General features: G+C 41.8%; 1 protein-coding gene across 2 annotated transcripts; it reads left to right on the forward strand.

Moving 5' to 3' along the window:
- Nucleotides 1–1,897: 1,897 nt before the first annotated feature.
- znfx1 (zinc finger, NFX1-type containing 1) lies at nt 1,898–17,264 on the forward strand. 2 transcript variants are annotated; one of them, XR_014595419.1, is made up of 18 exons: nt 1,898–2,398; nt 3,023–3,257; nt 3,820–4,172; nt 4,280–4,459; nt 4,847–4,953; nt 5,747–5,985; nt 6,097–6,228; nt 6,524–6,672; nt 6,863–7,006; nt 7,134–7,248; nt 7,685–7,914; nt 8,425–8,564; nt 10,755–10,887; nt 11,285–11,452; nt 13,448–13,558; nt 13,731–13,826; nt 14,330–17,064; nt 17,100–17,264. XR_014595419.1 is itself a non-coding variant. In XM_083972686.1 (17 exons), the coding sequence occupies exons 1-17, from the start codon at nt 2,147–2,149 to the stop codon at nt 16,796–16,798; spliced, it is 5,253 nt and encodes a 1,750-aa protein (XP_083828812.1). In that variant the 5' UTR covers nt 1,898–2,146; the 3' UTR covers nt 16,799–17,264. The 2 variants fall into 2 exon arrangements, 1 of the variants encoding a protein (XP_083828812.1); XM_083972686.1 differs by having other exon boundaries at nt 14,330–17,264.
- Nucleotides 17,265–17,819: the final 555 nt, after the last annotated feature.

Below are 17,819 nucleotides of genomic sequence, written 5' to 3' on the forward strand. Positions count from 1 at the left end.
CTATTTAAGACTTATATTAACACAAATATATCACTTACTTCTGCTTTAAGACAGTTTTCACCCTAACAGGCCCTAAGCTAAAATCCCAAGGGGGCCCTCCAACCAGTGTTTATCACCATTATTTTATAAATAATCGAACACCAACAAAAAATGCATGAAATTTAAAGGGACAACGAGGAGTTTCTATTTGGTTATAAAAAAGTCTCACGTTAATGTGGATGAATCTCCGCTACCCACACTTGTTAATGGGCCCATTTTCGATAAATATATCGTTTTGTCTCTATCGTTATTTTGTTATTATTAGTGGTGGCGGAGATGCTGGTCGAGCCGACCAGCGTTTCTTACTTTCGGTTTCGCAACGAGTCATGAGAATAACGCAGCTGAATCGCCGTTTATGGTCTGAACTACGACGGTATGTGAACCTCTTTGAACCTCTGACTTTAATTCTTGATGAATGAAAACATGAGTCCGTCTTGCGCCCGGTCAAAGAAATGTACGGTGCGCGCGGAGGCTCATAAATGTAGTGTGAAAACGCTTCGCTTTTCCAAAACTCCTCGTTGTCCCTTTAAACTTTTTTTATTCCAAATGTTCAGTTATGGTGTTAACTGGAGACAAGTCATCTTCATGATGGGCATGTGTTGCTGTCTTGCTGGAGGTGGACGTTGAACTGATAACAAAAGAGCCCTCTAAAGATTCTTTATGACAATATAAACTTACAGTTTTCACTGTCAGCACTGGGAGGGGGCACTTTATCTGTCTGTTTTGCTGCTGCCAGAAACCTAAATAATAATCCTGAAGAGAGATAAGAGAGTGATTTTTAAATGTTTTCCTTGGGAGTGATAACTTCGGTGCATCATACAGGTTAACGTTAGATGGGATCAGGAGAATGACATGGGGCCCCTTAGGGGGGTTTCCTACTTAGATCCAATTCGCAAATCGACGATATACAACGATACAGGGAGGGGGGTGCGGTGGGGTCACTGGGGGTAGCGCATTTTGAGATATTTCTGTAGATAAAACTGCCCTCGGGCCCCAAGCAGTTGCCTGCCTTGCCTGTTAACAAGCTGCGCGTCTGACAGATACAGTCTTTCTCAGTGAGCCAGTGCACCTTTGTCAATTTGGATTTATTACCTTGTTGAACTGCCTTACTAAGTAAATACTGTTATTTAACCACCTGAGTGTCTTGAGTCTTGTATTTTCTTTTTCCTCTTTCAGTGTTCAGCTGTTAGAACTCTTTTCCATAGTGGTTATTTTTCATAGTCTTGTGCACAAATTACACAGCATTAAGATGCATGTTTATTTATTGTGATGGAAATTCATGTCTTTCACTTTCTAATTTCTCAGACACCAGAAAACCAGCCTAAACAAACTGTCAAATGCAAGACAATGGAAAGACTGCCTTTACCAAATGGGAGAAGAGATGCTAATAATGGTAATTACACAGTCAAGTAAAACCAAGAGCAAACAACATGAAACTAAAGTGTCAATTTTGAAGTCTCATTGAATATATGTTGTTTTTTTTAAACCCACAGGTAATGATATTGGCCAAAATGAGAATATTAACGGAGGCAGGGGAAGAGGGGCACACAGAGACTGGCTGAGAGAACAAGTGGTGGATGGAGGTGAAGGGTTGCGTGGAAGAGGGGGACGAAGAGCAAACATAGGGCGAGGAGGAGAGAGAGGTCCAGGAAGAGACAACCAGGAGAGGGCAGGTGGAGGTGAGGGGTTGCAATGGAGAGGAAGAGGAGGAGGAGGAAGAGGAGGAGCAGCAGCAGCAGGAAGAGCGGATGAAAGAGGTGCAGGAAGAGGTGGTAGACAGAGAGGAGGGGGGAGAGGGAGAGGAGGAAATGGAGGGCAAGGTGCAGACAGACAGAGAGGTGGAGGAGGAGGAGGAAGAAATGGCGAACGAGGTGCAGATGAAAGAGCAGGGGCAAGGAGAGGAGGAAATAGTGTGGATAGGAGAGGAGGTAGAGGAGGCGAGAGAGGAGACGAGTCGAGAGACGGACGAAGGGGGGACGGAGGAAGGTCAAAGTCTACAGGAAGAGTTGGGCCACCACATGCTCGTCGCCTGGGCTATAAATCACTAGAGGAACTCTCTGGAAAAGACCCGTCTGTGGTGGCCATCACCCTCTCCTCTCACCCAGCCATGAAGGATCTCCTGCATGACACAGCGATGAGGAAGGACCTTGTGGAACTCCTCTGCTTGGTGCTGAGTAGAGCCTTCAAGTCGCGGGCGGACAGAGGGTCTGTGCAGCACCTGGCCGACATTGTAAAAGATTCAGTGTTCTTCCTCACCATCCTGCCCCACTACGTAGCTGGCATGGTGTCAGAATACAACTCTGTCCGCAGGACACAGTACCCTAATCAACTGGAAAACATCCTGGCTATTCTGTCAAAGGTAAACAGAGGAGGGAATGAATGAAAGAGCCAGCCACCTCACTTAAAAGGATAGTTCAACATCTTGGCAAATTGGCCCATTGCCATAATCCCTATAGTCATAGCAGTAGGTTTGTTACCTTTAATTGTCGGTGTAAGCTATTTTTTGAACGGCGTAGCCGAGCCGCGAGCTGCTCAGAGCTACGGTACGGAGGCTAATGGATTTTCTTGGTTTACCTCATCAAACTCATCAAATACACAATCCAATAACTCCAAAACGCTCTGGTGGACAAGTTGTGACCTGCACATTCACCACACTATGAGATAATAACGGAGCATAATGAGACAAAGTTGTTTTCGAGGTAAATAGGTAATGAACCTACTGCTAAGAAGATAGGGATTACGGCAGTGGGCCAATTTGCCAAAATGTTGAACTACTGTATCCCTTTAAATGTTTAAAAATTTATATTTCTTCCTAAACCTGCCAAAAAACACAATCCTAGGACTCCCTCCGGGGCCTTTAACATGCTTTGTTTCACAGATTTCTTTTTTTTTAAACTAATGTGAATATTATTTAAGTGTTTCTTTCTGTTAGCAACCTATGATTTAGATGTTTAATGCTGTGTATATAACATGTGTTCATCAGGTTCTGACCAGCTTCCCTGCTAGCTCTGTTGAGCCAGTGGGTTTATTACTGACGCTGCTTCAAGCTTCCATCAACCGGCTGAGAGCAATGGGAGTGGACATCCAGCCTGAAATGGAGGAGACAATGGAGGGGCTTCATGGCCTGGTGAAGCACCTACAGGAGAAAGCTGCTCAGGGGACGCTGCGTTCAAAGAGTGACACCTACACCCTCCTACCCACTGGTGGTGGTAACCCAGGTAATGGGCTTCAGTTTAGTTTATTTGAAAAGGGACAATGCACATTAATAAACATTGTAGAAAAAACACATGTAAATGCACCTGAATTAGCTTAAAAAATGCTAGTTTTCATCGACTGTCCCTCTGCCAGATTGTACAAGGCAACCTTTAAAAGAACAACAATTGAATAAAATATTGTACCACATACACACTGTCCATAAATACATACATAATAAATACACATTTGGACGACGACAACGTGATGCGTGTCCACGTTAATAAATAAATACACATTTGGACAACAATAACAACATCAATGCTCACATCTTTGGCTGTCTACAAGCCAGTTCTTAACATGTGCTTGGAATGACTGATATGATGGAGATTCTCTGATTGATTGTGGCACTGTGTTCCATTGATGTGATGCTTTGAATGAGACTACAGCCTGGTTGAATGTAGTGTTCCTTAACGGGATTATGCAATCAAGCCTACACTGCCCAATTAGCTAGGAGGTGTTATGAGTAGTTCGTTACCACAGAGTTTTATAGATATGTAACTGAATCTCCCCTTTTGTCTAACCCAGGTGAAGAGGAGCACCAAGATTTCAGGACCATACCCATCTATCCAACTGTGGAGGAGTTCCACCCAGACCACAGGCCCTTCCTCAGACCCAACCTCACCTCCCAGCGCTACACAAGCACCCACCTCTACCTGGACACGCACTTCCGGCTGATGAGGGAGGACTTTGTGCGGCCCCTCCGGGATGGGATTCAGCAGCTGCTCCGTAACCAGCTGGAGATGGGAGGGAACGACAGCCCACTGAAGACAAAACGCTTCGATGATATCCGCATTTATTTCGACACACAAGTGGTGGCCCCCAAGTGCACACATACTGGCATTGCCTATTTAGTCCAGTTTGACATTCAGCCACTTAAGGTGGGCCCCTGGATGTTTGTCACAATTTAATACTTAAATTACTTGGCTGCAAACAGAGGCTGTGCAGGTTAATATAAAGTATATTTCCATCTCCTTCCTTCCTACAGTTTGTGCGCTGGGAGAATTCCAAGAGGCTCATCTACGGTTCCCTGGTCTGCCTGTCTTGTGATAATTTTGAGAACTTCCTGTTTGCCACAGTGTCAGATCGGGACCCCAAATACCTGGAGAAGGGGCAGGTGCAGATTACTTTCACAGAAGAAAGCAGATACAAGCTGGCCAGATTTCAGGTGGGGCAATAGTCTAGTGTTTGTGCAACAGTTGTTTATACATTCAGTTGGTGAGGAAACATGAGGAAGTGGTTTCTAACATTTACATGCAAAAGTTTTGAACATACATTATTTCCACAGCCCATTTGCTGTTAATTGTTTACACCTAATAAAAACATTGCGCTAAGAAGCTTCTACTATAGTTTAGTCTGGTATGAACACAGTGGTGAAAATATTACACTTGTCAGTATATTCTTTTTCATTTATTTTATTTGTGTATATGTCTTATAAAAGTGTACACGTACAAGATTAAACCTGAAATAAGTAAAACACGCAGTGACAGACCAGCTTTTAACAAATCTGACAAACAAGACAAGAGGAACTAAACTGAACCAATGTTATCCACAGAATGATCAAGTGTTCCTCATGGTGGAGTCCACAGCCTACTTTGAGGCCTACCGTTATGTCCTAGAGGGCCTACAGGACCAGCAGGAGGACGACCTGCCCTTCCAAAGGTATGAGTGTGTGTCTTTATCTCTCTGTGTTTTGTAGGGATTTCAGATTTTGCTGTCAAGGTCAGAGTCATGATCTACAGTAATCCCAAGGCACTTTCAAAGCAAGTTCACACGTAGATTTTTCAGAGGGCAGCAAGGGGGAGAAACCAGACAAAGTAAGTTTAGCAATCACACTCTTAATTGGCACAAATTAATTCTACCGGCGTGGTATTCCCAGAAAGCTATCACGCATGGATGACTTCAAAAGTTCTATTATATGCTGCACTCCTAGTGCCCTTCACAGATACCACAAAGTGATGCATTATATGACACACTTTGTTGGCCATCTGTCTCTCCGACTTCTCTCCAGTGTTTCCTTCAAAACCGCAATACGGGAGTTATCCATTACATAAACTTCTTATATATCAGAAACAGTTCTTGAGGCCATTTATCAATTTTCTTGCTGTTGCTCTTGATGTTGAATTAAAAACAACCAGGTGAGCTAGGGACATTTGATTGACATTGATTCTCCATTTCTCACTACTGCTTTTGATATATTCTTAGGTTAAAACCTGTTACTGCATTCAAATACACCCTAACTTACTCTTGCTGCTTACTGATGTTGTAAATAACACTTGTAGCTGCAGTAGTGCAAAGGTTATATAGATTAACTTGAATGGCAAAAACAGACTGACTGTTTATGGTGCCATAGTTGTTACAGTCTTCATTAATCCCGATCTAAGATTTAAATTACTGAGAAAAAGCTTCAATTTGGGAAATTCTAGACACTCAATGCTGTTCATAATACTTCCAGGCACATCGTGGAGTGCAACACAGATGTCCGGGCCCCAGCATATCTGCAGAGAAATGATAAGTATGACCTGTCATGTATTGCTGTCCCCAAATCAAAGGGCAAAATGAAGCCCTTTCACAGCCTGGATGAAGATTCCTGGCCAAACATGGAGGCACTGGGGCTGGACGAGTCTCAGATGAGCGCCCTCCAAATGGCCCTCACAAAGGAGCTGACCATCATACAGGGACCCCCTGGCACCGGTAAGACATCGCCGGAAGGATGACTTAATTGAGGATGAAAGGAACATTTAAATGTGGTTTGCATGTTTCTGAAATGACAAGTATGTATTCTGATTCCTCCCATTTTCTCAGGAAAAACCTACGTTGGCCTTAAGATTGCTCAAGCTCTGCTGACCAATAAGGACCTTTGGGGAGGTGTTCTCGGCAACGCTCCGATGCTGGTAGTATGTTATACTAACCATGCCCTGGATCAGTTCCTTGAGGGTAAGCAGTGATAACAAGTTATAATAGATATATTTTATTCTTTGTATAAGTGGTTTGGCAAATAAAAAAACACAGTTTCAGACCTATAGTCAACCAAAGAAATGCATCTGTACTTTATACAAAAAAAATCTTTCACATGTGCATTTATTTATATGATGTAATGTTCAACATTGAGTGACAGATACTTATTTCAAGTGTAGTTAATTAGTTTCATTTTGACAAACCTTGGTCAAAGTAAGACCAATAAGCTTCCCGTTTTACAGAATGTGCATTTTTTTTGCCTCCGACATCTAAGGTATTTATGAATTCCTGAAACGTGGCATTGTGAGAGTTGGAGGCCGCAGCAACAGTGAGATCCTGAAACCTTTTACTCTAAGGGAACTGACCCACTCACATGGCTTCCGACAGTCGCTGCCGGGTCACCTGCGTGGTGCATTTAGTGAGGTGAGTTCACCCTTACCTTTTAGCCTAGTGTACGTTCCTATGTTTGCATCTTTTCACATAATGTTTTGAACAGTTCTGTAGTGAAACTTTTTGCTTGTCATTTAATTCAGCTCTGCAAGTTGCAGCATGGATCACACACATTCTTGTTATGCTATTTCTTGAACTAATCACAGTGTATTCTGTTGAACAGATTCACAGGCAGCTGAGTGAGGAGGAGAGGGAGCTGCAGAGTCAGAGTGTCATGCTTGAGTGTTCTCTGAAAGGCGTCCTACGTGAAAGCTTCTTACGGAAGTTCATTTCTAACAGACACTGGGACAGTCTGAACCTGCCACCTGTGAGTTATACTTGATGAGATATAAATATACAGTATAGAAAAGTATTATAGTAGTGTGTATGTGTTCACTGAGAAAAGCAAGGTAGAGCACAGTGAAGACTCATCAGTTTGTGTTTATTGATTGTAGATGCAGGATGGTTTCGAGACCTGGAACGAGAAGAAGTCTATGATTGTTGAGTGGCTGGGTTTGGGCTCCACTGTCGTCCTGCAGAGGGAGACAGAGAATGCAAATAGAAATGAAGGTAAGGCTTCTACTGTAAGCGGTGCTTCACTGAAACCATGTGAGAGGATAATGACAATTGGCATCTTTTTTTGTTCTATGGATCGTTTCAACAGCACAAAATTTCTTCCTATAAAAGCCAGCACATGAAAAACAGTGATTCCCAAGTTATATATCCTCAGAACAGAACATCTAGTGTTATTTCATGAAGTTGTTAACCTTGCTATTGTTTCAGTGCTGTTTAAATGTTGTCGACAGACCAGTTGAACACGTTGGACTGTCAAAGAAGCAATGATGTTCCTACGAATCCTGCAAATGATATAAACCAAACCCTTTTTATGATTTAGCAATAAACTCTCACACCCTGTAACATTTTTATGTCAATGAAAATGCTGTGCCTTTATTTATTGTACAGTCTTGAACTCATTTTATTACTAATTCCCACATTAATGTGCTAGACATAAGAGCAGAGGAAGCAATGGAGTTTGAGGGGGAGGACCTCATTGAAATCGCAGAAGAGGCCGATCTGATCCAGGCAGAGCGGATTATTGATGACATCTTCGGTGACAGAGGTGGCAGAAAGCAGGAAGAATCGGAGGAGGCAGTAAGGGAACTGGAAAAGCTGATGCTGGCTATGAATCTGGATGGAGCTGAGATGCGGGTGGAGCAGAGTGCAGATGGATTTGAGGTACAATTTTAAGTTGTTTTTCATTTGGAAATTGTACTTTCTTTCATTTAGCGCAGTGGTCAAGGAACAAATGTGAGGATGTGCTCACAGTCTAAGAAGTGGTATCAGCATTGTTCTTAAATGTACCCATGGGTGCAGTATATCAGTGTTTGCTCTGTAGCAGTCCTTCTTGTCTGTATTGGCAGATCACTGCCACCAACTGTCAATCAGTGTAATAGCCTAAAGCCACTTTGCTGCAAAAGGAAGCTGTATTCATGTTTTAATTTACAACTGTAATAAATTCAAAGAATTCCCAGTGGAGACTCTGCCTATGCCCATCGAAACATCTGAAACCACAAGTTCACCCTCACATTCTGTAGCTAAATTCACTCATTTGCTGTCATGTTTCTCTTCCCACTAACACATAACCTAATGAACCAGTACTTACCCTTTGATAATAGTTTTTAATCTAAAACATTTGATGACAATAGACCATCCTAATAAATCAATGATCTTTCCTGATCCATACAGGTGCAACGACACCAAAAGCAAAAGATGAAGAAGAAAGTCCGAAGAGAGCTGGGGAAGACTACAGCTATGTCTCAAAGGGAAGCAGATAACATCTTTGATGTTTGGGCCCTCAATCAGGAGGACAGATGGCGACTCTATCGGTAGGTTTGCTTTTCTTTTCTACCTGATTCTTTTTTTTTTTTACTCTTCCTCTTCATCACCTTCAATTACCTTTCTCGCATTTTTGTCCTCTTTCCCCCATTTCCCTGCACTCCTCTCATCCCCCCAGCAACCTGAGTCTGGCAGAAGTAGTCTATTCCCAGTGTGTATAATTAAGTCAACTAATCACCAGGAAAAAGGATCCCAGAGGATCTTGTCACCTCACAGAGCCAAGACATAACTTTTATCACTGTGAAATCAGGACTGTAAGGACTCATGTTTACATAGTCTTAATGATCATTTAACACTAGAACCGCCGTGAGGTCATTTTGACCTCTCTTGCTTCTTAGAATGCACGTAACTCTGTTTGCGTAAAATCCCTATGTCTTCCAGTCGGTGACTTTTCCTAAAAGTGTGTTCTACATCAGCTTATGCGTTTTCACGATTCTAGTATAAAAGAGAACGAAAAAAAGAGTGCTTTTACCTAGAACCGCCAAGAGGTCATTTTGACCTCCATTCATTCTAATGCAAAAATGCTAAATGTACTTCATTTACACAGCCATATACATTATAAAGCCAGCCAGACACACAGTTCAAAACACTTTATGGTAATGCTTCACATTCATATACATACACATACTTTACCAAAAATAACAATAGTCGTTGCTAGGCAACCAATATAGACGACTCTTTATTTTTCTATTTTTCGAACACTGTGTGTATATAAAAATGTATAAAACTGATTTTAATCATTGCAATCTGGGCTAAATAATGTCCATTTAGTCACTCAGTTTGTCAGTTAGTTAGTTAGATAGTTAGTTATTTAGTTAGTTAGTCATTTTGACCTCATCCCACAACACAACACGAGTTCAGATATTAGAAAGCTGTCAAACAGATAACAAATTAACATTACTCATAAACATTGAACATAACAATGACAGTCCCTTGCTCTCATGAGAAATTGACATTAATTCAGAAATTTGTAACAATTTTGAAAATTTTTATATACACACACTGTTCGAAAAATAGAAAAATAAAGAGTCGTCTTTATTGGTTGCCTAGCAACGACTATTGTTATTTTTTGTAAAGTATGTGTATGTATATGAATGTGAAGGATTACTATAAAGTGTTTTGAGTTGTGTGTCTGGCTGGTTATATAATATATATGGCTATATAAATGCAGTCCATTTACCATTTTTGCATTAGAATGAATGGAGGTCAAAATGACCTCTTGGCGGTTCTAGGAATACATGGAATGTTGGCGGTTCTAGTGTTAAACTAACAAATAGGCTAATATCCTGCCATGACAGATAAATGTCTCACTGCAGTTGTTTTTGTTTTGTTTTTTAAATTGTATGTTTATTTGGAACAGACAGAAGAATACATCTGCATGACATCACTAATAAAATAAAAACAAATGATAAGTTTTGTTTGTTTTGAGTCCAGAGAATGAGCAGCACCAGCCATCAGTCTCAAATCATGGGTCAGACTTTGTTTGTCCCTTGCAGAACCCACTCTCGTCTAATGACATAAACTTCGCAAGACTTGCGCCAGAGTAGCATCGGTGGAAACACAGTTATCCGCTTAAAGCCCGTGTTGACAAAATACTCGGAATAAATAAAGCTAGAAGAGGCACACGAGTTCACTTAGAGAAAATTCTGATACAACTTAATGAAATGTACAGAAACTGTGCTTTTACAAAGCAAAACCAGTGAGATCAAGTAAAGTCTGCTCTCGTGGGGGCTATGAATGAAATCCAGTTGTTTCAGATTTGATCAAAATTGTCCTTTTGGGTTCTTATTTGGTGGGTCAATCTTTCCATCCTGAAATTCCAAACCAGTCATCTAGGGTAGGCTGAATCAGGCTTAACCATCTTCTCGTAGTTGTTTTCTTACTTTCTTACAGCAGCTTTATCTCTCTCCTACATTTCAAAAAAGGAACATGACCTAGGGTACAGGACATCAGAACTCAGGGGTATTTGATATCCCTCCAGAAGACTTTTCCTGTAACTTGGGACAATCCCAGAAGACATGGTTCACTGCAATTGCTAAACTACACTTGCAGTGAAGCATCATTCTTTTTTTGGTGTACTTCTACAGATGCAGAGCAAAGAATGTGAATCTTCAGGCCTTTATATAATTGAGTCAGTTGTCACAGTGTTTTATTGTTATTAATTTCCTCTGTGTCTGCAGGTTGTGGGTCTCACAGTACAGGATGGAGCTTCGCACCAAAGCTGTACAGTCTGAACAGGCCTATCAGAACGCAGCAGACAGACTGGCTGATGTAAAACGGCAAGAAAGCCTCTGTCTCCTAAAGAAAGCCACGGTAAAGCATAACTAAAGGAGTAGGTCTTATGACTGATACAATAGATGAGCATGAGTTTAGTTTTAGGCAGAGGTAACAGGTTACACTGTTAATTCACCTATATCATATAAAAACATATAGTGTTATAAAGCCATGGAGATAGTTTGGGTTGTATTTGAGATATTCATTGCTTAGATAGAGATGTTTATTGACATGAAATAATAATAATAATAATGATAGTAATCAATAATACTCAAAAAATAAACTTAACTCTGAGTCAAATTGTGGGCTGTTCAATAAGGAAGCCACCATTACAGTCTAATGGCCCTGCAAGGGCTGACAGCAAAAATAATGACTTGAATGTGGTAATAACAAAAGTTAGTTTGGTGTGGAATTGAACGGATATCTTGTCCATCAGGTTATTGGCATGACAACAACAGGCGCAGCCAAGTACCGCTCAGCTCTGCAGGAAGTGAGTCCACGTCTGGTGATCGTAGAGGAGGCGGCAGAGGTTCTGGAGGCCCACACCATCACCACACTGGGCCAAGCGTGCCAACACCTCATCCTCATCGGAGACCACCAGCAGGTGAAAGCTCACACAGACCCATTGCTCAGTGTTGGGCTTGTATGTATTTGTGTGCCATTGTATTTTAATAGGCTGCCACTCTGTGAAATTGCCCCATTTGCATGTCCAGGTGCAAATTTGAAGGACAGCCTGTCATGTGGGATTTTGTAGAGTTGTGCAATCATCAGTATGTTTATGTGTGTTGCCTTGAGGGAAATGGATGCTAGACCAAAAAAGAAAAAAAAAACATCTCATGCCAGACTTTTCAAGAGGAGAGGAGTGATATGCTGGACATCAGCAGACTATTACAGCAACTTGTCAGAGCCTGCCAAGGACATATGGCCAGGCAGCCTGTCTCGCAATCTGCAGTGTGCGATCACAGCTACACACAGTTCTATCACATATCTCAATATTCTGTCCTGGTTTCTTCTTGTTGTGTAACTTCTGTCTGCTCTTCTCCTAATATTTGCTCATAGCACACTGTTCTACATGCATTTATGCATGTATTTGACTAGACAAACAATCCTGACTTGTTAGAGTTGTATGGAAGGTGCAGGAAGCATGGAAATGGACTTTAAAATTGATTTTGACTTGAATACCTTTTATTGTGACTCGCTTGAAATCAATGGCCATTTTTATACAGGTACTTCAGATTAATATAAAAATCATTTATCTGTGTACCTGAAACTACCAGCAGACTAATCCAGCAGATATTTGTTGACTATAAGTGCAAAATAAATAAATCAGACATACTTCAATATTGATTTATCAATTTAAACTAGTCTACAATCACGGGCAAGGTTAAAAAAAAAAAAAAAAAAAAACCCTGCAAAAAACACATTTTTTTTATTCTGAGGCAAATATAAGAAAGTCTCCTTTTCATGGGTTTAAAACAGTTTGATAGTATTTGTTCTGACTCTATGAACAAATGTGAGGAGCTTTGTTTTTGTGGAACTCGAACTTGATTGTGTGCATGTAATGGAGGTGGATGGATCACACTTTCCGAGTAAAATAAGCTTTGGCATTTTTGTGCTGTTCATTAATCACAGGTTTGGTGTTGAATCGAGCAGAACACAATGCTTCACATTTATATTAGAATTTGTCTTGCCTCCCCCACACCCCTCCCACACACATGCACAATCACACTCTGTCCTCTAGCTAAATTAGGTTTGCACACACGCACAGACAAACGCACAAACCCACACACATGCAGGCAAAACAGCAAGAAACTTAACAGGACAGCAAAAGAAAGTTCAAGTGCATTTGCATGCATTCCCATCCAGTCATCCTTCGACAGAGAACCATAGCAGAGCTTTGTTTATCCCTCCCAGGCTTCCTCCTGTATAGATTACTGTCCCCACCTGTGTCTAGGAACTGTGTAATAACTGTTCAAAAGCATTTGCATAACTGCAAATGGTGTGATCACAATGACTGTCATCACCATGGACTCAAAATAAAGATGAACACAGCCTCTTTGACGTAGACCACAGATTTCTGAAGAGCAGGTTTGACAATGAGACTAGGCCGTTTCACTGTTGCCATTTTGCCAGTAGGCTACCTGACTCAAATGAGCTGGCAGCTGATGCAAAAATAGGCAAAGAAGAGGGGCATGTGTGGAGCCTAGACTTCACATTGACTTGTGGCAAGCCTATGCTTGCCTGGCTGTCAGTCAAAGTAGCATGCCCTAATTTAGCATGGTTTTGAGCCATAATAAGGTGTGTAAAACTTCACCACCCTACAGTACTTCTGTCATGTAAGGAAATTAACTACACAGACGTAAATATATAAACATATTTATTTCTGCTGTAAATTTGGTCATTTCAACGTGGAGACTATGGGGACTGACTTACTTGAAGGACCAGCCTCAAGTGGCCATTTACCCTGCGCATTAACTTACTGTAATCACCACTAGATGGAAGGAGGCATAAGCTAGAAATAAGACCGATGTATATCATATGTTCTCCGTAGCTTAAAAAAGGTTTTAAAGTATAAGATGAAATGTGATTTCTCCTCTAGCTACACCCCAGTGCCACAGTGTATGAGCTTGCAAAGAACTTCAACCTGGAGATGTCTATGTTTGAGAGGCTGGTGAAGATGGGCCATCCTTTTGTCAGGCTCAACTACCAGGTTTGTTTCTCAATCTCTTCATCTGTTTAACTTGTTGCAGCATCTATGACCCAGTAAAATGCAGACGTCTTTGGGTGCAGTTGTGCACATGTTTGTAGGTGCATGTACCCACTCTGTATCTTTATGTGACAGACTTTATTGAGCTATGCTTGTGTTTTTGTTTGTTTCCCAGCATCGTATGAGGCCAGAAATTGCCCGTCTTCTGACCCCACACATCTACTCAGAGCTGGAAAATCATCCCTCTGTGTTGCACTATGAGAACATCAAGGTGTGTATTGTATTGGCTGTCCTGCTGTGTTTCCATTCTGCTGTTTCTCCCAGCAGTGAATATCTGTTTAGTAACCTGCATGGTTACAAAAATAATACAAAAAAATGTGAAATACTCTCACAGTCTTGCAACCTTTTACATATCAAGAGTTCATTTGCAAAAGCAGATTAATGCCATTTTGAAAAAGATGAGCTGATGCTTTTGAATTATTGTTTGCATAGTGTTGTTTTCAATAAAGCTTTATTTTTTTGAGCTACGTCTGTTTTGTTATGTCTCAACTCCTTGGTCAAAGCCAGTCAACTTTGGTTTGACTGATATCACCTGGTGTAAATAATAATTAGAAATTGTTTTGAATTTTCTTTTTTTAACGGAGTTATCTGCTTTTGCAAATGAACTCTTATGTTTTAAATAAAAGTTGGGAAACAAATACAAGATGAATTTTGTGAATTATAAAAAAAAATGTAATACAACCAAAGATTAACCTAGAATTTGCTGTTTTACAGGGCGTTAATACCAATTTATTCTTTGTGGAGCACACCCATCATGAGGAAGAGATCAAAGATGGCAAAAGCCACCAGAACCGACATGAAGCTGAGTTTGTAGTCGAACTTTGTCGCTATTTCATCCTTCAGGACTACAAACCAGAGCAAATTACCATCCTTACCACCTACACTGGCCAGCTCCACTGTCTGCGCAAACTCATGCCCGCCAGCCTGTTCAAGGGGGTCAGAGTGCATGTTGTAGACAAATATCAGGGAGAAGAGAACGACATTGTCTTGTTGTCTCTGGTCCGCAGCAACAAGCAGGGTAAAGTTGGCTTCTTGAGCATCGCCAATCGTGTCTGTGTCGCCTTGTCTCGTGCCAAGAAAGGTCTCTACTGTATTGGCAACAGCGAAATACTGGGCCATGTGAAACTGTGGAGTAACATCTTCCACACTTTGAGGGAGAACGACCAGGCTGGGAAGGCCCTGACCCTGTGCTGCATGAATCATCCAGGTCGAGAGATAGAAGCGTCCTGTGCCGAGCACTTCAAACAAGCCCCTGAGGGGGGCTGCACTCAGCCTTGCGAGTTCCGTTTGAAATGTGGCCACGTCTGCGCGAGAGTCTGCCACCCATACGACCCTAAGCACGAGAAGTACATGTGTAACAAGAAGTGCCAGAAGATTTTGTGTGATCAGGGACACAGGTGTCCACTCTTGTGTTATAAAGAATGCCCGGAGAAATGTTCAGTGAAGGTTGAGAAGATCATACCCCAGTGTCAACACACGCAGAAGGTTCCTTGCCACCAGGACCCGGAGACATTTGAATGCCAAGAACCGTGCCAGAAAGTGCTCCAGTGTGGACACCCATGTGATTCAGTGTGCGGGGCACCGTGTACCAGTAGGTGCAAGGTGATCGTCACCTTACAGCTAAAGTGTGGGCACAGCCAACAAGGGGCTTGCTTTTACCAAACACAATCAGAGAAGCCTCTCTGTCAGACGCCATGTACGCATCAGCTGAAATGCGGCCACCAGTGCAGTGGTAGCTGTGGCAGGTGTCATCAGGGACGCTTCCATTACTCATGTTTTCACAATTGTGAACGTCTCCTGATATGTTCTCACAAGTGTAGAGAACCTTGCACGAGGGATTGCCCCCCCTGTCGTCTCCCATGTCAGAATTTCTGCGTCCACAGTAAGTGTCCGAAGACCTGTGGGCAGCCCTGTGATCCATGTGTTGAGCCCTGCTCTTGGCAGTGTCCTCACCAAACATGCAGTAAGCTTTGTCATGAGCCATGCGATCGACCGCCATGCACCCAACCCTGTGACAAGACCCTGGAATGCGGCCACCCTTGCATAGGTCTGTGTGGAGACAAATGTCCTCGCAAATGTCGCATCTGTAATGAGAGTGACGTCACAGAGATTTTCTTTGGAACTGAGGATGACCCTGAGGCTTATTTTATTGAGCTGGAAGACTGTCACCACATCATTGAATACACAGCCATGGACAAGTACATGGAGATGGATGACGAACAGCAGGAAAATCAAGAAGAGGTGGCCATAAAGCTCAAGGAATGTCCCAGGTGTCGAACTCCAATCCGGAGGAATCTACGTTATGGATCTTACATCAACCGCCGCCTGGCCGAGATAGAGATGGTAAAGACGAAGATAAATGGACATAAGGCAGACATTGAAGAGCACAAGAAGACCCTTCAAAAACAGTGGGGTGAAAATTTCAGCGTCTTCACTGATGATCAGATGATCCTAATGCCTCAGCTCAATGAATATAACCGCATCATTGACAAACTGGGACAGCCCTATCTCACAGCAAATGACCTGTGGGTCCTGGAAAACAAGATGGATTTCCTCACAAGAGTTACAAAGCTACTAAAGGTGGAAAAAGAAAAAGCATCAGTCACACAAGGCTTCAGCTTTGAGAGTCATGTTGAAGAGTTTGTTTTCTGGCTTAGCGGCCGCCGCCAAAAGTTCACAGACCAGCAGGTCTATGATTTACAGAGAGAGCTGCGGAGACTCACCTTCCTTACTGAGATCGACGTCTCTTGTCATATGGCAGAGAGAAGAGGACAGAGTGCAAAAATTCAACCTGAGGTACAAACAATAAGAGAGGTTCTAGAAAAGTCTGGCCAGTTCACTGAGCAAGATGAAAAAAGAGTGAAAGAAACCATGAAGCAGCTGAAACAAAAGCTTCCACTCACTGGCCTGGGGATCACTGAGGAGGAGAGAAAGATGATCGTCTCTGCTATAACATTGCCCCCTGGTCACTGGCACAAATGTCCTAACGACCACGTCTATCTCATAACGGAGTGTGGAGGGGCTATGGAGAGTCGGCAGTGCCCAGAATGTAATGCTACCATTGGCGGGGGCCAGCACAGACTGGCAAGTGGCAACCGAGTCGCTACGGAGATGGATGGGGCACGGCATCCTGCCTGGTCTGAAGCCAACAACCTTCTCAATTTTGATCAGCTTGAACTCTGAAACCCACATTGAAGAGGTCTCTGGTTGCCTTTCAAACACCATGCAAAACCCACGAGGAACAATATCATGGTTGTCATGGTTTTACTGCAATTACATATGGATTCATAACAGATGATGAGAGATCTTGGAGAATTTATTGTACTCGGTGTAGATAATGAGTAGGTAATCATGAGTAGGTAATAATCAAGTTTTTTGAGAGATGAAATGGGCTGAGCACAATGATCATCTTGCATGAAACTCACTTTTGAAAGTATTAGTATTTCTCAGTCATACATAACCACTTTTCTTTCATAAACTGAAGTCACACTGTTGTTTTCTTTTGTTTTAAGTTTGTTGTATTTTTTGTTTAGTCATAGTGGTCTTTTTTATGTTAACTAACCCTTTGGATCTGTTCAAGACTCCTTGTTTTAAGCAATAGCTGTTCTGTACTTTCACAATAGATGGCAGTAAAGCACTGTAAGAAAAAATGCAGAGAAATTATTAGATTTTTGTCATGCTTGCAACTTGCTTATAAGTACTTAGTACATTAAAAATATCTTTCTCTATAAACCCGTTGTTTTCTTTTTTATTTATTTTACATGCAGATGTTTTATAATAACATGTCTCTGAAAATATAATTGGGGTCACTGTGTATGTTATTTCTATTTTTTATGTGGGTGCTGCTTAATGTGAATATGAACGCTGCTACAAGATGTGCATATGTAGAAAAGAGAAAAGAGACTAGCACATAAACTCAGGGTAAGGGAATGATCAATATACATAAATTATTTTTAGGGTTACTGTTCTGTAGAAATATTAACTACCTAATGGATGAAAAAGAAGATTTCTTCCTTACCATTAGAGCAAATATAGATTCGCTCTGTAACCTTTTTATCTCTCAAGCTTACACACACACACACACACACACACACACACACACACACACACACACACACACACACACACACACACACACACACACACACAGAACACTATAGCAAGAGTTAATCATTTGTGTCCCTAACAGGCCATCATTGTGTGT

This window comes from Trachurus trachurus (genome assembly GCF_905171665.1).
Source record: "Trachurus trachurus genome assembly, chromosome: 5".
Classification (NCBI taxonomy): Eukaryota; Metazoa; Chordata; class Actinopteri; order Carangiformes; family Carangidae; genus Trachurus; species Trachurus trachurus.